General features: G+C 42.4%; 2 protein-coding genes across 5 annotated transcripts in view; both read left to right on the top strand.

Moving 5' to 3' along the window:
• Positions 1 to 1,893, top strand: part of DSN1 (DSN1 component of MIS12 kinetochore complex) — a 35,444-nt gene extending 33,551 nt beyond the window's left edge. For both annotated transcript variants that reach the window (XM_043989425.1, XM_043989424.1), the window contains one exon: positions 1,127 to 1,893. In XM_043989425.1, coding sequence (XP_043845360.1) covers positions 1,127 to 1,212 — 86 coding nt within the window. In that variant the 3' untranslated portion in view covers positions 1,213 to 1,893. The remainder of the gene's footprint in view (positions 1 to 1,126) is intronic.
• A 1,128-nt stretch (positions 1,894 to 3,021) lies between these two features.
• NDRG3 (NDRG family member 3) overlaps positions 3,022 to 24,912 on the top strand; it is a 73,206-nt gene continuing 51,315 nt past the window's right edge. For all 3 annotated transcript variants that reach the window (XM_043984771.1, XM_043984772.1, XM_043984770.1), the window contains exon 1: positions 3,022 to 3,187. The gene's annotated coding sequence lies outside the window, so the exon portion shown is untranslated. The remainder of the gene's footprint in view (positions 3,188 to 24,912) is intronic.

The following is a 24,912-nucleotide window of genomic DNA, read 5'->3' as shown; positions in this document are numbered from 1 at the left end:
TCACTACTGATAAGGTGGTACTGTGGTACTACCTCATACCTATCCAATTGGCTAATATGACAAAAAAGGAAAATGATGAATGTTGGAGATGTGGGAATATTGGAACATTAATGCACTGTTGGTGGAGTTATAAAGTGATCCAGCCATTCTGGAAAGCAATTTGGAGGTATGTCCAAAAGGCTATAAAACTGTATACCCTTTGATCCAGCAGTACCACTACGAGGTCTATATCCCAAAGAGATTATGAAAAAGAGGAAAGGACCCGTATGTACAAAAATATTTATAGCTGCTCTTTTAAAAATTGTTACTTTTAGTGAGGTGATTGGGGTTAAGTGACTTGTCCAGGGTCACACAGCTAGTAAGTGTCAAGTGTCTGAGGCCGGATTTGAACTCAGGTCCTCCTGAATCCAGGGCCAGTGCTCTTATCTACTGCACCACCTAGCTGCCCCTATAGCTGCTCTTTTTGTGATAGCAAAGAATTGGAAATTGAGGGGATGGCCAAACAAGTTTGTGGTGTGGGAATGTAATGGAAATGTGCTGTAAGAAATGATAAGCAGTTGAATTTCAGAAAAACCTGGACTTAGATGATTTGGTGCTAAGTGAAATGAGCAGAACCAAGAGAACATTGTACATAGTATCAACAACATTGTGTGATGATCAACTGTGATAGACTTAGCTCTTCTCAGTAATACAATGATCCAAGACAATGCCAAAAGACTCATGTTGGAAAATGCTGTCCACGTTCAGAAAAAGAATTGTGGAGTCTGAATGCAGATTGAAGCACACTATTTTCATTTTTGTCGTTGCTTTTTTGTTGTTGTTTATTCTTTCTTGTGGTTTTTTTCTTTTGTTCTAATTTTTCTCTTACAATTCGACTAATGTGGAACTTTGTTTAACATGATTGTAATGTATAACCTATTATTAGATTGCTCGCTGGCTTGGGGGTGGGGAAGGGAGGGTGAGAGAAAAAATTGAACAAAAAAATGTCTTTACATGTAATTGGGAAAAAAAATTTTAAATAAAATAAGAATTTTTAAGCCTGTCTAAAAAAAAAAGAAATAGGTCTTTCCCCCCCCCACCACCACCTTTTCTGAAGGCTAATTTTTTTTCCTCTTTGTTTTCTCAGGAAAAAGTACTGCCCAGCAGTTGGAAGCCTCACCAATTAGAAAACTTCTTGAACCTCAACTACAAAAACCATCTCTCACACACTAATGTTCTCTGCTAATGATCACAGTCTACATACATTTCCTCCAAATTGTCGTTCAGATGGTTGAAGATGAGAAGTTGCTGCCTTTTATGGAGTGTGACCATAAATTAATGTGACACTTTTTAAAAACAGGCATCAGCACTTAAGTACTCTGAATATTCAGTTATAATTTTGTCTTCAGAGTCTTTACACAGACTCCACTGATGGCATTGCTCAAGACATTTTTGGAATTTAGATTTGGAAATGACACATTTATACATATATCTCTACTCAGCGACAACAAGTTGTTCTTAAAAGGGCAGTTCCCTTTTTCTCCTTGAAATGGCCAGGTTATTAATATCTGGTGAATAAAGTTGCTTATCTACTTAAAGAGGTTAAAGAATATGGGGAGATTACGAAGTAATGATATGTATTTTCTTTTATGGCTCTGTAGGGAGTTCTAAACATGTTTGGATTAATGGCTTCACTAAAGTAGACCTGTGGCTTCTTGAGGAAATGACTTTGAAGGATATATATAATTTACTTTTAAATTGTGTCTCATTACATTAGTTACCATGTATATACTTCTCCATTCCTTGTTTGTCTTAATATTTATGTTGACTACCCACTCTCCCACCACCCATGTCCACAAACCCTTGGTTTTATTTTCTAAAACAATGTACAATAAAGAACTGCATGTGATTACATCATTCTGTTGAAGTGTGTTCTCACCTTTAAAAAGTAAACCGGGGCAGCTAGGTGGCGCAGTGGATAGAGCACCGGCCCTGGATTCAGGAGTACTTGAATTCAAATACGGCTTCAGACATTTAACACTTACTAGCTGTGTGACCCTGGGCAAGTCACTTAACCCCAGTTGCCTCACTAAAAAAAAAAAAGTGAACCAGAATACTCCTAATTTTGCTGTTGAGAAGATTGGAATTATATAGATCTTTATTATAAACGTTGTGGCAGAGACTGCATCATGTCAGTCATTGGTGATGAAGTAGCCTGTAATTTGCTTCCAGACTACTAGGCATGACTAAAGTCTTTTAGCAACACTCCACCATTTGGCCCAAGGTCATAGCAAATTACTAGTAGGACCAGGATTTCAACTGGGTCTCCAGGCTTCTAATCACTTCTAATCTGATAGCCTTTATCATGCAGCCTGGCCATTCTCCTTAATCCATCTGGAATAAAAAGGAACATCGCTTTCCTCAGTTAGCAACCCTTAAATAGATTAAGTAGGCATAGAGATTGTAAAACTAAGGTAGGTAGGGATTGGTATTCCTCTATTTCTAGCCTTCCACTTTAATTGGCTTTAAAGCCGACCTTGTGAAATTCCGTTCCATTTCCCCATATTGTAAAAGGGCAACTTTTTTGGTTGGAGAGGGAAAATGTAATGGATAAAATGTCATTTGATTCGGTTATTTGGATTGTTACCCAGAAAGTGAGGGCAGAGTAAATTGTTTGCCCTACGCTCCCCGGCCCCTGGACTGATTGGCCCCCTTCTCCCAGGTTCCTCGCCTTCTGCCGCATGCGCCGTCCGCGGAGATGACCGTCAAGGCCAGAAGGGAGCCTCGCACTGTTCTTCCCGAGGGTTTGCCCCACCGCAGCTTGCACCCCCCCCCCGCCCTCGGGTGGGCCCTCTCGAAGCCCCGCCCCCACCACCTCCCCCTTAGGCGGCGCCGCTGAGTTCTTAGTTAATGAATAAAAAACTACAACCAAGGTGGAGACTCCCGCTTTTACGTAGAGCGTCCTCCCTTTTCCTGGTAGTTCCCTAAGCTCGGAGCGGACTGCGCAGGCGTTTGACTGCTTTCGACTGGCTCTGCGCCTGCGCCCGGCCGCATTGCTTTACCTATTCCCGCCCCCTCGGTTGAAGCTGCTGCGGCCGCTGTCTCCGCTGCCGCTGTTGCCGCTGCCCTGCTGCTGCTGTTGTTGCTGTTGCTGCCGCCGCTGTTGTTGCTGCTGCGGCTGCCGCACTGACAAGTACAGTCCGCTCAGGTGAGTGTCTCTACCCGCGTTCCATAGCCCCTGCCTGCCTCTCGCCCCCGCCTTCCAGACCTAGAGTAGCCCCGAGTTCGGGGGTCTCCAGGTGTCTCCGTGTGTCTGGGGCTCGTCGGCCCTTCGGGAGGCGGCGCACGCTAAGGCCCCCGCTCAGCCAGCGACCTTGGCTGAGCCGGCCCCGGTCCGACAGCTCCTGCCGTGACTGAGGCCGCCCGGAATCCCGGCGGCTCGGACTTGTGCGGGGCAGCCCGGCCCGAGCTCCTGGCGTGCCTGCGGGTCCAGAAGAGCCCCGTTTTATCCGGAAATAACTGAGGCTCGCAGGTGACCTGACTTAGGTGCTCGGCTAGTCTGGACCGGTCTTCTGATTCCGATCCCGAGCTATCCTTGTACCAACCTGGGGAATGGCTTGTTCTAGTTCATTGAATCACGTTCAGCTAATTGAATTTCCTGAAGGTTATCAGGAAATCCTTTGGTTTCAATCAGTTCTTGTCGGATTGATTTCTTTTCAGTTCAACAAATGTTTAAATGCCTGATGCTATTGTATTTCCTTAGGTTTACTAACCCGCCTTCTTAGTTATTTAAAAAAAAAAACACCCAACAACTTATATTAGGGAAGAGAACTTGTCTGATTTACAGATGAGGAAACTGAGGTCCGCAGAGATGAAGTTAAACAGCATACCCATAGTCACACAACTACTTAAAGGGTGGGAAATGGCTATTTGAACTCAGATCTCCTCATTCCTAATTATACCGAGCTTGGGAAATGGCCGATCTAGTTTAAGGGAATCAATGTTAGTCCATTTGATTGAGGGTTGCTTGGAAAAATTTTTTGGTCCATCCCTTGCTGAATATCTTTCTTTCAATTTAATAGTTTTTATTAAGCAAAGTCTTTTCCAACTCCTTACTCCTCACCTCCACAATAATCTTCCTTTTTAGTTTTTTTTTTTTTTTAGAGAATTCCCTGAATGCTACCTTGGCTCTTCTACCACAGATAATGCAAAATCATTGGCATGTGTGTTGTGTACTCCCACTTGGAGCGTCCTCAGAGCTCCTTGAAGGCCTCTTTATTCCTTGGACATAGTAGTAGACAGTATAGTATAGTAGATAGTGTGGGTTTTGGTCCAGTAGAAAAAAATCTAGATTTGGTGTTGGGGGATCTCGGCTCAAATCATGGAGTTGTTCTGATCTTGCTAACTGACCACTTAACACCTGGTTGACATTGGGCAAGTCACTTTAACCTCCCAATTTTTCAGTTTCAACATCTGTAAAGGGACCCTTCCCCTTCCCCCTGCTGTCCTCTCCCTACCCCTTTGAGCCCTACCTGACATAGTTGTGAGGATCAAATGCTGTACTTACTGCCTATGGAATGCAGAGCAAATTTCAAAGTTTCATTTAAATGTCAACAGCTCTGAGCTAGGCTAGGCAGAGTTGATTATTCCCATTTTACAGATAAGGAAAAAGGCTTGGCTAGAGTCCCTTAATCCTTCCACTTTATCACAGCCCTTTAAAAGAATGAATAATGGTAGCTCTAATTTACATAGACTGGTAAAGTGGGCAAGACCACTAGATTTTGAATCAGGAACTGGGTTCAAATCTCAGCTCTGCCCTTTACTACTTGTGTGATCTTGAAAAGTTGCTTAACTTTTCCCAGCCTCAGTTTCCTTGTCTATAAAATGGGTGGGGTGGGGTGTGGATTGGGTGGCCCCTAAGGCCCCTTCCAGTTCTAGGATTCTGTTATAACACTTTATAGCTCCAAAGTTCCTCCAGCTGTGTTTTGTCCTTTGACTCTTATTAAAATTCTATGTAAGGTTTAAGGGGTTGTTTTTCCTAATTTGAATTCTTTATATCTGGGACTAGAGATGAGATTAGAGATTGGGTTGAATTGTGAAACTAGTCTATCCTTCTCAAATTTGTTGTTCCATTCCCCCCACTCCCACTTAGCCCTTCCTCTTAAATCTAGGATTGTTATTTTCCTTTTGATCTGCTTCTTATTCCTAAAAATAGATTACTTCTCCCCTCCCCCTCCCAGTCCATTTAGTTGGATTTTTGGTGGAGGCTTCACTGCTCTTCCATCCACTCTGCAGGGCTGGCTTCCCTCTTTGTGATAGGCCGATGAAGGCTCCATCTGAACAGTGATCCACTTCTGTCTTCCTCCAGTTTGCCCCCACCAAGCCCCCAGGGATAGAAATAAGATTACTGGTATGCCTATCAGTAGATTAGGTTTTCTCTGGGCTAATCTGTGATAAAACAGGTTTGTGACTAGAACATACTTTAATGGAATGGGAGTGGGGGTAGGGGACTCTGTCCTCAACACAGTGCTGGACTGGAACACTGTACTGGAAGATCTAGCGAAAACCTTGCTTTAAATGATTGGAGATTTACAGATAGAATGCTCTATTCATTCACATCACAGACTAGCTATTTAATTATATTTGGATGTTTTTCCTCCCAAAATGACCTCGGACCTTTATTTGTCTTTTGAGAACATCTTTGCAGCTTTTATCTACCTAGTGCTTAATTTAGTTTGGAAAGCTCTTTCCCTAAAACAGCCCTATGAGGTAAATAGTACAGATGAGAAAGGTTCCCTGACTTGCTCGGTATCACATAGCCGCTAAGTGTTGCAGCTGTGACGCTAACAGATCTCCTGACTCCAGGACACCAGGTTGCTGTCTCACTTAAATGTCCCCAAGCCTTTCTCTGAGCCTGATCCTCCTGAACTGCAAACCCTTCTTTTCACTGCGTGAAAGGGATGAGGGAGAGAGAGCCTGAATGATGTTAGTCATATTTCCCCTCCTCCCTGTCCTTTGGAGCTTCTCCCTTGCCCTTGTCCTCCCTCTGTCCCCTCCCTTCTTCACATTCAGTTCCTGTGTTAAATCTAATGCCTTGCCTATGGCCGTTCAGCTTTCCACTCAGTTTTCACTGTAATCAAGAGATGAACTCATCATCGAAATACGTGTTTAGTCCTAATAGCATTATCACTAATATCCTGAGCATTTGTTGTTTGCAGTTCCAAATGGAATAGCCAGTGGGTTATCATCTCCACTTTACTTTAGCTGTAACATTAAAAGGCTGCGACTGTTTAAGAGCTTCCTTTGCCCCAGTGGAGGAGTAAACTGTCCCTGTTGTATTTTTAGTGATTAAATCATATCTGTCATATTCACAAGATAATTTATATTTACAATGCTAATACCCTTAGTTGCTGTTTGGGAGTTGATTGATAAAAGTTTTGGCTTTGTATATTGAAAGCCAGATTTAACTCAATATGGCTTTCAGTCAGTAAGCATTTATTTATCTCCTACTTTGTCCCAGGCATTGTGCTAAGTGATATGGATACAAAGAAAAGTAAAAGGCAAGCCTTGTTTTCAAAGAACTCACAGTCTAATGAGGAAAACAGTATGCAAACAACTATGTAAAAATAAGAGATATGTAGAACAAATTAAAAATAATCAATAGAGGGAAGACATTTTCATTAAAGAAGATGAAAAAAGAGTTTCTTGTAGAAGATAGAATTTTAGCTAGGACTTAAAGGAAGCCAGGAGAGAGAATATTATAGGCATGGAGCAACAACCAGTGAAGATGCACAGTTTGGAGATACAAGGTCTGGTGCAAGGAACAGCCAGGAAGCCATTTTCACTGAATTGCAAAGCATGGCATGGGGAGTGAGGTATAAGAAGACTGGAAAGGTAGGAGGGGACCAGGTTGCCAAGAACTTTAAATGCCAGAGGGTTTTATATTTGAATTCTGGACTTAGAAAGATTAATTTGACAGTGGAATGGAGTGGGGATTGGAGTGGGGAGAGACTTGAGGCAGGGAGACCAACCAATAGGCTATTGCAATAAATAGTCCAGGTATGAGGTGGTAAAGGTCTCTACCAGGGTGGTCGCGTTGTCAGAGGACAGAAGGAGAGATGTGAAAAAGGTAAAAACCAACAAACTGTTGCAATAGATTGTCTGGAGGGCTAAATAGAGTGAGGAGCTGATAAACACCTATGTTGTGAGCCTGGGTGACTGAGAGGATGGTAGTTGCTCTTAGCAGTTATGGGGAAGTTTGGAAGAGGAAAGGGTTTGGGAAGAGAGAATGAGTTCATGCTTGGACTTGTTGAGTTGAAGGTATCTGAGAGGGCTAAACAGCAGTTGGAAGTACAAACCTGGAAGTTGGGAGAGAGGTTAAGGCTGAAAATCATCAGCATAGAAATGATCTCTCTGGGCAGCTAGGTGGTGCAGTGGATAAGGCACCAGCCTTGGATTCAGGAGGACCTGAATTCAAACCCAGCCTCAGACACTTACTAGCTGTGTGACCCTGGGCAAGTCACTTAACCCCTATTGCCCTGAAAAAAAGGAAAGAAAAAAGATACTTTCAAAAAAAGAAAAAAAAGAAATGATCACTTAAACCCTGGGAGGTGATCAGATTCTCCAAGCACAAAATAACATAGTGGGAGAAGAGAAGAGGGCCAAGGGCAGAGTTCTGGGGGACATATCCACCCTTACTTAACAGCCATGACCTGGGGAAAGATCCAGCAAAGGAGACTAGAAGGAGTGGTCAGACATGTAAACTAAGAACCAGGATAGAGAAGTGTCACATCGGAGAACGCTACTAGAAAGAAGAAAGTGTCAGAGAGAGGATAATCAACCATGACTTTCAAAGGTTTAGCACAAAAGTGTCTGAGTCAGTCATTAAGCATTTAGTGAGCGCTTGCTGTATACCAGGCACTCCATTAGACACTGAGAACAACACCAAGACAAAAACAAAATATGCCTAACTTGTCACAACTTATGCCTTCCATAACTGGGGAGCATCTCTACACTTTGGTAAGGCATCAAGATGGTGAGGTTGTTGGAATAAGACAGTATATAATTAAGTGGCAAATTGTGTCCTATAGAAATTCAGGGAAAGGAGAGATCAGTTCTATGATCTGTAGAAGTCAGAGGAGGAGGGCAGCTAGGTGGCGCAGTGGATAAAGCACCAGCCTTGGATTCAGGAGTACCTTAGTTCAAATCTGGCCTCAGACACTTGACACTTACTAGCTGTGTGACCCTGGGCAAGTCACTTAACCCCCCCCCTCCCCCCATTGCCCCGCAAAAAAAAAAAAAAAGTCAGAGGAGCCTTCTTGGTGGAAATGGGACTTAAACTGAGTTTTGAAGAGTGCATAAGATTTAGAGAGCTGGAAAAGAAGGCATAGGGATAAGCATGGCATGTCTCAAGAAACAGAAAAGCTTCATTAGACTACTATTGGGGCACTGTAGGAAATAGGATGGAAACATAATGGGAGGGCCTTGAAAGCAAGAAAGAGTAGGAAATCCAGAACCATTGAAAGCTTTGGACAGGGCAGTGGCATAATGAAAGTGAAGGTTAAAAATCAATAATCCTAACAGCAAATTGCCCCAGGAAAGGCGGTCAAGAAATATTGGGGTAATCCAGGTTTGAGGTTATGAACTAACACTGTAAATCTAGATTGGGAAGAAATCAGAGTTGCACCCTCCAGTGGAGGGAAGCCCTTCCGCTGTGTAATCACCAATCACCGACATTCAAGTAGAGCTTTTAAGTGCTTCACAGACATTCTTTTTTGGTATTCAGATCCCTGTAAAGGTACTGTATTATCATCCTCTCCAATCTGTCATCCAAACAACTGCTGAATTAGCCCTACTAAAGTGGCACTGATTTGAATTAGTGCTATTTCTTTGAGTCCTCAGAACTTTACTTAAAATGACAAGAAAAAATGATCACAATTTTAATTCCTGCCTTTGGACACAAGTGCCTCTTCAGATGAGTGATTCTAGGTTAAATCAGGGTTTATTCTGGAAAAGGAAAACAGTCCACCTGCAAAATTTATGTATCCAAATGAGATTTTCAGTCCAGCTGCCTGAGGCCTCTGGAAGGCTAGAGATAAATAGGGTGGAGATGCTTCACATCTCCAGGTCCCTCCCCTGGGGTAGGAGGAGCAGCAGCTCCTACTTTTGTCCAAGTAAAGCCCCATATCTGACTTGTGTTAACTTTTCTTGATTCTTAGGAATCCTAAGTCATGGTTGGTAGGGAAAAAAGACTTCACCCTTTGAAGGTCTACATTTGGGATCTTTGACCTCTGTGATTGATTGGCTGATGAGTCTTAACTCATCCCATGACTGACTAGGGGCCTGTTCTCATAGAATTCTTTCATTCTTTTTTTTTTTTAAGTGAGGCAGCTGGTGTTAAGTGACTTGCCCAGGGTCACACAGCTAATAAGTGTTATGTGTCTGAGGCCGGATTTGAACTCAGGTACTCCTGACTCCAGGGCCGGTGCTCTATCCACTGTGCCACCTAGCTGCTCCTCTCATAGAATTCTTGTTCTTCATGGCCTGGACTAGACTCTTTGGAAACTCCTGGGTGCATATGAGCTCACACCAAATATCCAAGACACCATAGTTTTTTAATGGTGTGAATTTCAGATTTTATTCTTAAATCTGAGCCCATCTCCAGACTCTAAAGCTACCATTGAGCTGAGAGACAGCCTTAGACAGGTTAGCATTCAGTAATAATGCCTTTTGTGTCCAGTACCTATCACACCTAGGAGTTGAGCCAACATTCAGTTGTCCAGGGCTGGAGTGAGCTCTAAAGAAGGTGCCAAAAATCTTTTGAAAGCCTCTAAATTAGGGTTTCTTAACCTGGGGTTCACAAACCTCTTAAACTAATGAGGGTTCATGAATTTGGATGAGAAAAAATTTATTTCAGTATAATGGGTCTCCTTTGTAATTCTATGTATTTAAAAAACATCATACTAAGTACAGGTCTCTCAGCTTCACCAGACTACCCAAGGGTTCCATACCCCCCCCCCAACAAAGTTAAGAACCCCCCTCATTCTAGGATTAAAAGCTCTCCACAATCTGTCTCTGGCTACCTTTGCCAGGCCTGTTCCACATAACTCCCTTTGATGCACTCTATGTCCCAACCAAACTGACCTGCCAACTGTCACCTACTTGGGCCTTGAATGTAGCTCAGCTTTTTTGCTTTTTTTTTTTAATGTAATAAACATTTTCATTTATAGTTTTGGGTTCCAATTTTTATCCCTCCTTCCCTCCCTCCCCTGTCTCTGAAGGGGTAAGCAAGCAATCAGATATGGGTAATACATGTACAGTTGTGTAAAACATTACCATATTAGTAATTTTGTTCAAGAAAACTTGATTAAAAGAAAAAAAATGAAAGAGTGAAAAATAGCATGCTTCAGTCTGTGTTCAATCAATATCAGTTCTTTCTTTGGAGGTAGACAGTATGTTTCATCAATAATATTTGGGATTGTCTTGGATCATTGTATTGTTGAGAATAGTCAAGTCACTCACAATTCATCAAACAATATTGCTGTCTCTGTGCACAGTGTTCCCTTGGTTCTGCTCACTTCACTATACATCAGTTTATACATGTCTTTCCAGCCCTTTCTGAAATCATCCTGCTTGCCATTTCTTATAGCACAATAATATTCCATCACCATCATATACTATAGCTTGTTTAGCCATTTCCCATCCTTTGATTTCCAATTCTTAGCCACCACAAAAAGAGCTGCTATAAATTTTTTTGGACAAATAGGTCTTTTCCTCTTTTGGGGGATGTCTTTGGGATATAAACCTAGCAGTGGTGTTGCTGGATCAAAGAGTGTGCAGTTTTATAGCCCTTTGGGCATAGTTCCAAATTGCTTTCCAGAAGGGTTGGATCTTTTCACAACTCCACCAATAGTGGATTGTAGCTCCATTTGTTAGAACATTCCGGCTCCTTTCAGGAGAAACTCAGGTGATACCTGCTTTATGAAGCCTTTTGTGATGATCCTGTTTGTTAGGGAGGTTCTTCTGCCTCCTCAGGTTACCTTGTATTTATTTTCCTGTGGACATGTTACATCCCCCAGCACAATGTTACTTCTCTGAAGCAGCGAGGACTTTAGTTCAAATACCTTGCACATAGTAGGTCCTTAACCATTGTTTATGATAGAATGAAGCCCTCTTTACAGGTAATGAAAAAAAGGCCAAGAGAATTAAGTGATTTGTCCATGGTTATGTGACTAGTAAATGTCAGGCAAGTTTTTTATCCAGAGCTTTCCCCCTATTATATACCAGGCTGTCTCTCTGCCACCAGCCTACTAGAGGCTAGGGCAGGGTAATGCTGCTCAAACCAGAATAAAATGTAATTGGGAAACATAACAAAACAAATAAAAATGCAGTAGAGCAAAGATAATGTTAATATGAGGCCCTCAACGATCTTTAAGAACCCATTTAGTCACCCCCATTTCTTTTTGAGTTTGACACTACCTGTGTTATGAATAAAATACTGGGGTCTGGAGCCAGAAAGGACCTGAGTTTGAACCCTGCTTCAGACACTTACTAGCTGTGTGAACACAGACAGGGAAGTCACTTCACCTCAGTCGGCCTCAGTTTCCCCATCTTCAAAATGGGGATAATAATAGCACCTAGCCCCCAGGGCTATTAAGAGATTAAATGAGATAATAATTATAAAGCATTTAGCACAGTGCCTGGCACGTAATAAGCACTATATAAATGTTGGCTATCACCATAATCATCATCCTATTAGTCCCTGCCTCAAAGGGTTGTTGTGAGAATCGACTGAAATAACGTATATGAAGCACTCTGCAAACCTTAGCATGCTATATAAGTATTAGCTGGTTAGCTTCTACTTGAGCATTTCTAAAAACAAAGTTGCCACCTGACAAGACCAACCTATTCCTAATAATTAAGAGCTGCCCCCAAAATGTGGAGGTTCTTTATATTAAGCAAAAAATCTGCCTCCCTGTAACTTCAATCCTCTTTCATCCTAGTACTTCCCTCTGCGGAGAGCAAATTCCTCTTCCTCAGTCAGTAATCTGAAGATGGACAGCATGGAAAGTAAAGGATGAGTAGCTATTTCAAAGGAAAAATTAACGGGATGCGGTTAATGATTCATTGTAGCAAATGAAGAAGGATGAGTCAAAGATGACTTTAAAAATGACCTCTGACTAAAGAGTTAATAGCATTTCAGACTCCTTACATTTTCAGACAGATCATTTTATTTCTTTTAATGGGAACTAAAAATAGCATGTGAAACTCCACCAGTATTATACAATTAGGTGTCTGATTTTAAGACTTCATTAAAATATTCTGCAATGATAGGGTTAATTTTGTTACATTTATAATTATTATCAGATCGTTTAGCCTGAAATAATTCCCTGGTTGTTTCACACCTGTTAGTGTTGTTAAAGGTGGGTTAGCTTGGTGTCAATGGATAGAATGCCAGGCCTGGAGTGTCCTCAGACACTTATTAGCTGTGATATCCTGGACAAGTCACTTAACCCTGTTTGCCTCAATTTCCTCATCTGTAAAATGAGCTGGAGAAAGAAATAACAAGCCACTCCAGTAAAACCCCAAATGGACTCACAAGTCTCTACAACTGAAATAACTAAACAACAACAAAGTGTCATTTATGTCAATTAATTATGCAGTTTCTGAAGAGAAGTTCCTGAATGTTCTTTCAGTTCTACCACAGACCCTACCATAGTTCTAGGTGCATAGTATGTATTCAACCAATCTTTTTTTTTTTTTTTTTTAGTGAGGCAATGAGGGTTAAGTGACTTGCCCAGGGTCACACAGCTAGTAAGTGTTAAGTGTCTGAGGCCGGATTTGAACTCAGGTACTCCTGACTCCAGGGCCGGTGCTCTATCCACTGCGCCACCTAGCTGCCCCTTCAACCAATCTTTATTAATAGGTGTTAGGGGAAAACATCATTCCTCTCTGTGCACCCTGGGTAGATTACATACCCCTTGAAAGAAGGAATGGCTTCATTTTTTGTATTTGTATTCCTTAGCACAGCTCCTGTCACCGAGTAGGTTCTTCAAAAAAGGGATGTTGACTGACTGAGGCAATCACCATACATTTATCATAACTTTTAGTTTGTAAAAACTAAAGAGAACAGACTGATCAAAACTTGAAGAAGATAATATGTAGCAGAGCACCTCCCCCAATCTTTTTAGGAGAAAGCTATTTTTCCTTTCCTTGAAATAAAAGGGAATTTCCTTCTGGAGTTCTGGAAGTGGCTCATGACCTTCCTCACCTTTGCCCTCCTACCCTTCTTTACCAGAAATGCCTGGGACTTACTCAGTTGTGTTTTGTGAGTGCCTGGTCGAATGAATTGTATTACATCAGTGATTCCTCATGACACTTACTAGCTTTGTGACCCTGGGCAAGTCACTTAAGCTCTCTGTGCTAAAATGGAGATAGTAATAAGCATCTCTTGGGAGAATCGGATGAATTAACTAATACATGTAAAGTGCTATAAAACCTTAAAGTATTCCATAAATGCTAACTTTATTGATACCTTTTAAAAATCACCTTTATGGTCCCTCCTTTGTCCTCTACCCAGCAAGCTATTCCTTACAATAAAAGAATGAAAAAAAATTTTAAAGGCAATTCAGCAAAATTAATACATCAGTCAAGTCTGTGAGTATATGCAATATTCCACATGTGTAACCTCTGCGAAGACATAGGGAGATCATTTTTTCACCTCTTCTGGGGCTCAGTTTGCTTCTTTATTATTTGAAATCATTTGTATTTTGTTGGACCTAAAGAAAGATCACAGTATGCTGTTGGTGAGTCATGTGTATATGGAGATGGGGGACCACTTGTTGTGTCCAGGAGTCCACATGTTCCCAGAGGAGAGCCCACGGAGTCTAAATCATGTCTAAGATTTTCTCAGTCCCAGGTATCTCCATTTAGATGTCCTGGAACATTAACTCATAGGATCTGAAGCAGGTCTTCTTTCTCCCAAGCCACCTTATGACTCCCTCATGTCTATTGTGTTTAGCACCCAGTTAGCCCTGCTTCAAACCATTGTCCTTCACCTCAACTCCTTCATCTAGTCACCACCTCCCTGAGGGCTGTCCTCTAGACTCCATCCCCTGCATTCCTCACGACAGCCTGCCTGGACTACCGGCCTTGCTGCCTCCAGCCCCTCCCCTCTTTGATGTTTAAGTGCTGCCAGATTAGCCTTTACTTGCACAGATCATGTCACTCCACTTATTAAGCACCCATTTATTAAGCACTTACTGTGTGCCCAGCACCAGACTAGATACTAAAGGGAACTTCTGGCGGCCCTATGAGATGCTGCTTAGGGGTCACTGTCCCTATTTCACAGAAGAGTCAGCTGGCCCCTGCTCCCACAGCCCAGCAGTTCACTCCCCACACTGCCCTCATGGCAGACTGATGCTCAGAACTGCCAGTACTTCCTGATTTGCTACTGAATAAAGTCTAAACTCCTTAACTTGGTATTTGAGGCTCTTTATAATTTGGTACCTCAACCTTTCTTTCCTTATCTACTATTTCCCCTTCTATCCATGACACTCCAGCCCTGTCCCTCTGTTTTTGCCTTTCCCTCCTCCGGCAATGCCAGTGTGGGATGCAATTTTCTTTCACCTTCTCCAATCTATCAATGACAAATCCTCGAGTTGGAATTGACAGGCAACAGGGAACTCACTCTGTTATGGGCCCACTTTTTCTTTTCTTTTCTTTTCTTTTTTTTTGCGGGCAATGGGGGTTAAGTGACTTGCCCAGGGCCACACAGCTAGTAAGTGTCTGAGGCCAGATTTGAACTCAGGTAGTCCTGAATCCAAGGCCAGTGCACTTTTTCTTTATCCCAACTCTCATGGAAGCTTGAGTCTGTGATGCTTGAGCTGAGCTTCAGATTTACAAGTCTCCTGTTAAAATAGAGAGTGGGTATTAGGGATGCTTCAGGCAATCTCATTGAGCACTTTTTGCAGATTTGGGTGACAGCATCTTTGAAATCCTGAATAATTTCTTTGATTCTTTGTTTAGGAAAGCCTCTGTGTATTCTTTGAGCAGCACCTTGCTATGGGGCCTTATATCTTAGCCTTAGGTCCCTTCTATTAGATTAGGAGTTTGAATTTGTTTATTTGGCTTCTTATGCAACTCCTGAGACACCTTGCTTTCCTCTGGTCCCCCAGGGACACAGCAAGGAAACAATAATATCCAAGGCTGCAGACATCCTAGAGTCCCAAGGCCAGAAGTAGAATAAATGGGAAATGCTTAACAAAATAAATAAAAATACAATGCAACACAGTTTGATGTTAATTTGTGGTGTTCTAAATCAATATGCTGTTTGACACCACTTTTCTAGAAGGTATTTGATGACAACATTATGGTGGTGAGGGAACAAAACTTAATCTAAGATGCTTTGTAAACACTGTGACGTGTCTACATTATAGTATTTTATGGAAATTATCATATGTTGTTAGAACATTGGTCTAGGAGTCTTGGATTAATTCTAATCCCACCTTTGTCACTGATTTGCTTTGTGGCATTGGACAAATCTGGCCCTTCTTTCCTCCTTTGTAAAATAAAGGGATTAAGCTAGGTAATCTCTAAGAGTACTTTCAAACTCCAAATTGACTATCTATTTCTGTATCACTATAGAGTTTTTTGTGGATTCCCATTACTTACAAGATCCAAACTCCTTACTTAGCCTGGCTTTCCAGGCTTTCTGAAATCTGGCTCCAACCTTACCTCCCACGGCTTGTCAGTATGAACCTTCTGCTCCAGCCAGACTGTTCTACACAGTTTCCCCTGAGCACACCTTGCAAATTCCTACCTCTGTAGCTTTGTTTATGCTGTTCCTGCCACCTGCAGTACCTGCCTCCCCTCTTCTTTATGTCTGATACTTAGCCATCCTTTAAAGCCTAATTCACATCCTACCTCCCCCGTGAATGAAGCCACCCACAATATTCCCTTTGTCTTTGAGCTTCTATAACAGCTATATCAATCAGTCTTTTATCAAACTTTTATTAAGTGCCTACTATATGCCAGGCACTATGCTAAATGCTGGAGATAAAAAGAGGCAAAAGACAGTCCCTTCCCTCAAGGAATTTATAATCTAATGAGAAAGAGAACATGCAAATAAAAATAATCCGAGCAAGCTATATACAGGATAAGTAGGAAATAGTTAACGGAGGGAAGGGCTTGGGGGAAGTCTTCCTATAAAAGATGGGATTTTAGTTGGGACTTAAAGGAAGCCATGTGTTTCAGTCCACAAATTGTGTGTGTGTGTGTGTGTGTGTGTGTGTTAATTGGTCCACAAATATGTGAGGGAAGTGCTTTGCAAACCATAAGCCATAAATGAGAGTTGATATTGAGCTCTATGGATGATACATAGTCTCTGCCCCCGAAGAGATTACAGACCAGCTGGGGAGAAAGAAGGTTTACATGTACTATGCTACTCCTTATATGTGTTTTTTTGGGGGGGTTTTGGGGGTTTTTTTGTTTTTAGTGAGGCAATTGGGGTTAAGTGATTTGCCCAGGGTCACACAACTAGTAAGTGTTAAGTGTCTGAGGCCGGATTTGAACTCAGGTACTCCTGAATCCAGGGCCGGTGCTCTATCCACTGCGCCACCTAGCTGCCCCCTTTATATGTGTTTTTATTGCTACTATCTTATGAATGTCCTCTAAATCAATGTGTGTGTGATTGGGCCATAACCTGTCTTTGTCTTAGCTCCCTGTACTCTGCTCTCCAGCCTCTTGATTCTTTCTCTTGCCTCTCTGTTTGCTCATGCTCTGTGTTCCATTTAGGATGTTCTCTATTCTCCAGTTTCACTCCATTCATAGATAACTCTCTCTTGAAGTTTTCATTGACCACCTCAGCCACCAGTGACCTTTCTCCTTTGAACTCTTTTGGCACTTAGGTGGTAATTAGTATAACTGTAGATTCTTGTTTGTCTTTTCTCTCCTATTTGATTATTAGAACCCCAATACCTGTACTTTTCTAGTATTAATTACCTATATCATTAATGGGGCATATGAACTGGTCCTATCTATTCATTATGATATGGGAGCAGAGACGCGAAGGCCTAGAAAATCATTACATCTGGGTTACTTTCCCTCCATAAGCTTTTAAAACACTTCTAAACATTTAAGTCATTCCCATTTTACAAGTGAAGTTATATGTTGATGTTTTTAAACTAGCAAGGTGACTTCAAGTCTTTAAAAAATGGTATATATTTAGCTTTTTCTCATGTTTTGTTCCTCTTAAAATGTTCATGTCTGTATAGAAATAGATACCCTCTCAGCCGAATATTGTAGGAAAGGGTAATGCTTTGTGAAATAGCTGCCTTGGTTATTTGTATGTGGATTAATCTAGTACTCATTTCGTACAGTAGATATCTTTAATAGTCTTGATACTCTTGAAGTGTCTTCATCTCCTTAGCTCTCTCTGATCACTTCCTCTATCTTCTTGCCCACTGGTGCTCTTAGAGGCTAGCTCCATCTGGCCAGTGCCGGCTGACTTTTCTTTCCTCGTTTCCCCCCATTGGGAGCTAGTTGCTGCCTCCGTGTTTTTTTTTTTTTCCTTGTCAATCAAGAAAATTATGCTGCCACATTATTTCAGTCTCAGTGGTAAATATGGTGGTAATGATAAACATTACCCAGGAAAAGAAACTAATGGTATATTATCAGTATATCTTGGAATGGACTGATAAAGAAAAGAATTTCTGCAGCTGTGGTGGATGACTACAGATCTGGACATTAGATTAACAGGCTAATAACATGGTTTCTGGTCATGGTATTCAAGAAATAGGAAACTTTTTAGCATTTCTCTTTAGATTTTATTTTTTACCATGAACTTAACTAACATCAACAAACATCTACATATGAAGAACAGAAGAGGATTTTCTGAGACAATGACTCTCTTGCATATGATTTTTTTTAAAGTAACACAGTACCAACACTGCCCTGCTTGTCTTTATTTCCTTCTTTTCTCTTCTATGTGTTTTAAAATGTTTTATTGAAATTTTTTACATCTCTCTCACTTCTCCCATAAAAGCCCTTCCTTATAAGTATATTCAGGGGGCAGCTAGGTGGCGCAGTGGATAAAGCACCAGCCCTGAATTCAGGAGTACCTGAGTTCAAATCCAGCCTCAGACACTTAACACTTACTAGCTGTGTGACCCTGGGCAAGTCACTTAACCCCAATTGCCTCACTTAAAAAAAAAAGTATATTCAGTAAGTTTGTTGTGTCTGAAAACATGTCTTGTTCTCTACCTCAAGTCCATCACCTCTCTGCCAAAAAATGGGAGCAATCAGTTTTAGGGAGCCTTGATTGGCTATTGCATTAATCAGATTTCTTGAGTCTTTCAAAATTGTTTCTCTTTACATTATTGTAGTTCTGCTCACTTCACTCAGTATCAATTCATATAAGTAATTGTGGGCCAAGCCAGCTTTTGTCCAGTGTAATGGTTTGGGCTTTGGGATTGGAATGAAATAAGACACTCATGGACCATCTAACAAAAAATAAATTTATTAGTAGCATGGAAGGGATACTTAACAAGCATATGAGACTGATTCAGATAATTGCAAGTCCCCTGATATCCATATAGAAGTAAATCTTGTGCATAGGACATGTTTGATATGATGGGTATGGTGATTTAAGTGATAGTTGGACATCTGTCAAATCTAGGGGGCACTGACTCCTTAAAGGCTGGCCTTTTGCCCGTGGCACCTGGGAAGCCATATGAACATTTTGTTCAAGCCCTAGTCCTGTGGACCAGTCAGGTTTCAGGAATATTTTCCCTGCTTTTCAAGGATAAACTAGCCTAGCCTACATGGCAGGTACCCTGGTTAGGTATTGCTCTTACCACACCTCTTGGTGGTGAAGTCCTAAAGACATTGTAAAGAAAGATAAATTAAGACATTGTAAAGGACCATCCTCCAGCTAAGTAGCCTCAAAGTCATTACTAGATAACCCTGACCACGGGAATGTGACACAGGCAGCACTGGGGGAAGAGCTGTGTTCAAAAAAAAGAACAACAACAAAGAGAGCAAAAAGACGATAACCCTTGGAGAAGTATGATCAAAGTGGCCAAATAGAAGAGCAAAGAGCAGATATCTCAGGCTTCGTCTCTCAGGTCATCTGGGTGGTAATAGAGCCAGGGACAGTTCACACTGGCTCTTCCGATGTAAAGCAGTCATGAGGAGGAGGAAGAACAACAGCTAGGAACATCATTACCACAGCAAAGATCATAGCACTTCTGGGGACAGTGCCCAATCTTTATCCCTTTAGAGACCTTAATTGAGGTACTACCTCCTTTTATAGGTGCCAGGTAAGGATTCTCTCAACTCAGGGACTCAAAATTAGTCTGTGATCTCCTTTCTTTCAAGATATGAATTCACCATAGTTAAGCAGAGATAGTTTCACCTCCCCTATGGTATTAGAAAGCAAAGTACCTCCCAGCAATTCTACTACATTCCTGGGGGAAAGAAGACTTGTCAAGTGATGGGAACCTGAGTTATTTCAGGCTATATGGAGCCCCTTGAGGGGCCGGGGACTTGGAGGCCTAGACAACTCCACCTAGGAGATAGAATAAAGATAGTGACTGGAGATAGTCAAGCAGACCTATATCCAAAAGTAGACTGTGCTTTATATAAGGTAAGGCATCCTGAGGGCTAGATCCAAGAAACCTTACACTTGAGACCTCCCCTTCATAGGATGGCACTAATCACAACCACAACTTCTGGAAGGTAGGACAGTCATACTCCAATAGTCAAGGGGCATAGTATAGTGATAACGCTTTTGTTTCAGAATCAATTGTGCCAGGGCAGCTAGGTGGCGTAGTGGATAGAGCACCAGCCCTGGAGTCAGGAGGACCTGAGTTCAAATCTGGCCTCAGACACTTAACACTTACTGGCTGTGTGACCCCCGGGCAAGTCACTTAACCCCAATTGTCTCAACAAAACAAAACAAAAACAGAATCGTGCCATACTTGTCTTTCAGAGATTGGGTGTTCTGATTGGTACAAGAAGCCCCATTGGCCAGAAGTAGCTGTCTCCCTCTCAGTTGGAGAGGTCCCATATCCATGGCATCTTCTCACCTGTGCCCAGAATTGGCTGTGTGACCCACTCCCCACCTCTACTGTTCTTGTAAGAGTGTTGAGCTGATTGTTCAGTCCAGCAGTTCATATAATGTTGATAATAGGTGCCATCAGGCTTCACAAACAGCTTTATGCAGGGAATGCATTGGCATAGTTCCACCATTGGTCCTGAGCCCAAGGCGGGTAGGGGGGAGAGTCCTGTTCCCACCAGGCCCCATACTAGTCAGCCAAACCCATGACCAAAATGAAGGTCTTATCCATCTCTCTCACATTCCAGACACCCAAGCTCACACATCAGCCCACTGGGAGAACTTGCCAGGATATCTATCCATCAGCAGATCCTCTGTTATCAGTGTTAGCCTCTAAGTTCCAGTTGCACATGCCTCGCTTACAGTGGGTAGAGTCATTCATGAACCTTGCAAAACAGCAATCCTCAAGAGCCAGGTCCTTCTCAGAAAGGGCCCATTGGGCTAGAAGAGTGAGGATATTAGGACTGAGGCTTTTCAACCACTACCGGTGACCATAACATTCCCTACTTTCCTGGGCTCTTTTTTTTTTTTTTTTTTGTGGGGCAATGGGGGTTAAGTGACTTGCCCAGGGTCACACAGCTAGTGAATGTTAAATGTCTGAGGCTGGGTTTGAACTCAGGTCCTCCTGAATCCAGGGCCGGTGCTTTATCCATTGCGCCACCTAGCTGCCCCAGTTCTTTACTTTTGCCAATGCAGTTCCTGCTAGTTCCTGTGCTCCTGGTGGTGCCCATGATGCTGTCTACTGTGCTGGAGCCTACATTGCCACCCACTTTGCTAGGACCTCTGACCATGCTGGTACCCTCTGCCAGTGTTCAGTGTGCTGGCAAGTATCAGTGGCTTATTCTAGATTGAATGCACAATTAACTAGATTCTCTCCATCCACTATATTCCCAGAAACTTGGGTAAGTGGACTGGACCCTGGATTTTTATAGGGTTGGCTTCCCAGTCCGTGTCGATCATGTGGGCCACCATCAGATGTAGGTGCCACCATGGCCTTGTCTGGTCCAGCCAACATTACTCTTTTCATTCTTTGCCCACCAGACTATGGCAACATGAGGGAGAATTCAGGCAGTCCTAGAGAATGTTAGTGGGGCAGCTAGGTGGCTCAGTGGATAAAGCACCAGCCCTGTATTTATGAGGACCTGAGTTCAAACCCAGCCTCAGACACTTGACACTTACTGTGTGACCCTGGGCAAGTCCCTTAACCCTCATTACCTCACACAAAAAAAAAAAGATTAAAAAAACAAAACAAAAGAAAAAGAGAATGTTAGTGAAGGCCTGCTGGATTCCTTCCCACGTGAAAGCAATCTGTTCCTGATTAGCCAAGAGGTAGCAAAGGGATGCAACCTCCTTTATATCCATCACTAAGAAGGAAATAGCTTTCACCCCTCCTGGGACCTCACAGTGTTGGGTGTTAACTACATGGGATGGTTTGGGTAATTCCAAGGGCTTTTCTTTAACCCTGCCCACAAAATGGCATAGAGGTGACTGTAAGCACTCATACAGATACTAACTCCCAAGAATCAGTGATGGGTCAGAGCTAGAAAAAATAAACATGAGAGTCATGGAAATGAAAATGCCCTGATGGGCCTATTGGGGAGTCTCCAGCATTATAACAAACTGGCAGCCCTCTATATACAAGCAGAGTGGGGATGCCTTCAAGAGATGCCTTAGGGGGCAGCTAGGTGGCACAGTGGATAAAGCACCGGCCCTGGATTCAGGAGGACCTGAGTTCAAATCCGGCCTCAGACACTTGACATTTACTAGCTGTGTGACCCTGGGCAAGTCACTTAACCCTCATTGCCCAACCAAAAAGAAAAAAAAGAAAAATTTAAAAAAAAAAGAGAGAGAGAGAGATGCCTTAGGATGAAGTAGGCCTTAAGATCCCTTCCACCTCCCTGATGGATACTGTGGTAGTTTTGCTAGCATCCTTATAAGCTAGCTATCGATCTCCTATTTATCTACCCGTATTTCAGGAGCCACTCCCAAAGCTCTTTAGGGAAGGAGTAGCCCCCCTTGCCAAGTCTTATCCTGCTATCCCGAGAGCACTCATCTGCAAGGACAGGCGTATCTGCCCAGACAGCCACTATGATCAGTGTAGTATCCTGTGCAGGTTGTACCACTTGGTCCACCTGGGCCATACATGGTGATGAGGAAGAAGAACATTAGTACTGAAGCAAAGATCATAGCACTTCTGGAAAGGGAGGGACTCACCATAACTAATACATGATGCCACTCAAGTGGGTCTCTGTCATGCAGGATGGATAATTACTCCCACAGCTGCCATGGCAGGGAGGGGTCCATGGTTGAGCAGACTAAGTCCAATCTACCAAACCCATCTCTTAGTAAATTCACTAGAACTAAGCAAAAAGAGAGTATGTCTTTACAGAGCCAGGTATGCCTCATGTTAGGCAGCCAAAAAGGAGAAAAGGAGGGTCCTTAACTGGGGCCTCTGATTGATTTATCTAGCTTTGCAGAACATAAGTCTTCTGTGAGCCTTCCAAGCTGATGATGCTGCATGGGGAGGAAGGTCCACTTTGGCTCCGTTAAATCTTCCTCCCAGTAGTAATTTTTCCAGTGACTCATCAGATTGTTTAAACTCCTTCTTAATCATTGATGGAAAAAACCCCTACGTGGTGGAAATGGGGTGAGCCTTAGGCGCTGCCTTGTTAACCGGGTGACCGTGAGTTCTTTAATCTCCAAACCTCAGTTTCCTCATGTAGAAAAGATAACTACCTTTTCTTCCTCCCTCATTACTGTCATGGTAAAGATCAAATGAAATAAATGTAGAAAGCTTTGAAAAATAGAACTCTCACAGTGACCAACCACTGTTCTGAAGGATTCATGATATGAAATGTACTACCCATCTCCAGATAAAGAGCTAATGGAATCAAGAGTACAGATAGAAGCATATTTTTTTCTTTCTTTTCCATTCTTTTTTTTTTCCTTTTTGGACATGGCTAATGTGGGAATTTGTTTGATTGGCTGTACATACATATTTGTAATGGGTTTTATTTTTCTTGCCTTAATGGTTGGGGGGGTACTTAAAACTGAAGATAAAAGATAATTGAATTTTAACAAGAAAGAAAACTATAAAGTGCTATATACTTATAAAGGAAAATAGATAAAACTTATTATGTGTCAGGCACTGTGCAGTGCACTGCAGATGCTAATGCAAGGCTTTTCCCTCAAGGAGCTTACAGTCTAATTGGGGAAGGCAACCTAAGCAGGGGGACTGGAAGGAGAAGGAGTAGGGAAGTACTGCTTCCAACAAAATCTCACTTATCAGAGCATCATGACCTTAGGCACCTTGGCAAGGAGATGGCTAGAAAATAGCATGAAGGCCTAGCGGCCAGCAAAATAAGAGGAAAGCTCACCTATCAGGGCCAAAGGACCCAGGGGTTGACTGACCCAGAGACTGGGGGGACTGGGGTGAGGAGTGGGATTGCAAGAAGCATGGTGAGAAGATGGCCGGGAATAAGAGGACAGAGATTACCCCTGCCAGGAAACTCCTATATCAAATCCTGCACCCAGCCAACTAAGAGCACTCATACCTTTAGCTGGCACATGATGTAACAATGCCTGTGTTTCTGAATTATGATTCCAGTGATGGGCTTTTTAGTTTGAGAACTGATCCTAATTTTGCCTGAAATTTAATCCTTGGTTTTTAATAATAATAGCTCACATTTATATATAGTGTTTTAAGGATCTGATTGATCTTCACCATAACTGTGAGGTAATCCTGATTTTACAGATGAGGCAACTGAGATTGAAGTTAATATGGTGTGTGTGTGGGGGGGGACAGCTAGGCAGCACAGTGGATAAAGCACTGGCCCTGAATTCAGGAGGACCTGAGTTCAAATCCAGCCTTAGACACTTGACATTTTCTAGCTGTGTGGCCCTGGGCAAGTCACCTAACCCCCGTTGCCCTGGCCCCTCCACCCCCCCAAAAAGAGGTTAATCTCAAATAGCAGTGAGGGGCAGCTAGGTGGTGCAGGGGATAAAGCACTGGTCCAAGAGACAGGAGGACCTAATTTCAAATCTGGCCTCAGTACTTACTTAGTATTTACTAATTTAGTGACCACAGGCAAGTCACTTAATCCCAGTTGCCTCCACCCAAATACTTGTACATACATATGTGCATGCATACATGCATACTTTTTTCCTAGTCTTTTTCCACATCACTATTGTCCATCTCTCTTCCCACTGCACTTTGCCTATCACAGTTTTCCTCCTACACTTTGGACTGTGAGCATCCCTAAAGCTGCTACTTTCAGTCCTCTAATCTCTTCTGTATACTTTTTCCTTTGTTGAGCTCACCCACTGACATGGATTCCAATATCACCTGGACTTGAATGACTTTCCAAATCTTTCTCCAACTCTGAGCCATCATCTGTAGTCTAATCTCCACTTCCAGCCCACCTTCCCATCACCATATTCCCCTCTCAAAAACTGTCTTTCCTTCCTAGATAAGCCAGTTCTCTCATAGACTAATCTTCCTCTCAGGCTAGAAACTGTAATGCTGTTTCTGATTCACCATTGGTATCACAAAATGTTGGAACGGAAAGGGATTTTCATCAATAGCTAATGGAACCCCCCAAAAATTATCTAATGGAACCCACTGCCCAAAGTCATGCAGCTATTAATATTAGCTTCAGAACTAGAATTAGAACCAGGGTATTGTGGCTCAATGGACAGAACCCTGGACTTGGCAGTGACGATTGAATCCTATCTCAGTCACTTACTGGCTGTGTGATTCAGGGCAAGTCATTTAATCTCTCTCAACCTCAGTTTCCATGTGTATAAAATGGGAATAA

Source organism: Dromiciops gliroides, chromosome 2 (assembly GCF_019393635.1).
Source record: "Dromiciops gliroides isolate mDroGli1 chromosome 2, mDroGli1.pri, whole genome shotgun sequence".
Taxonomy (NCBI): Eukaryota; Metazoa; Chordata; class Mammalia; order Microbiotheria; family Microbiotheriidae; genus Dromiciops; species Dromiciops gliroides.
The sequence above is the reverse complement of the archived record's forward strand: the minus strand, read 5'-3'. Positions and strand labels throughout refer to the sequence as shown.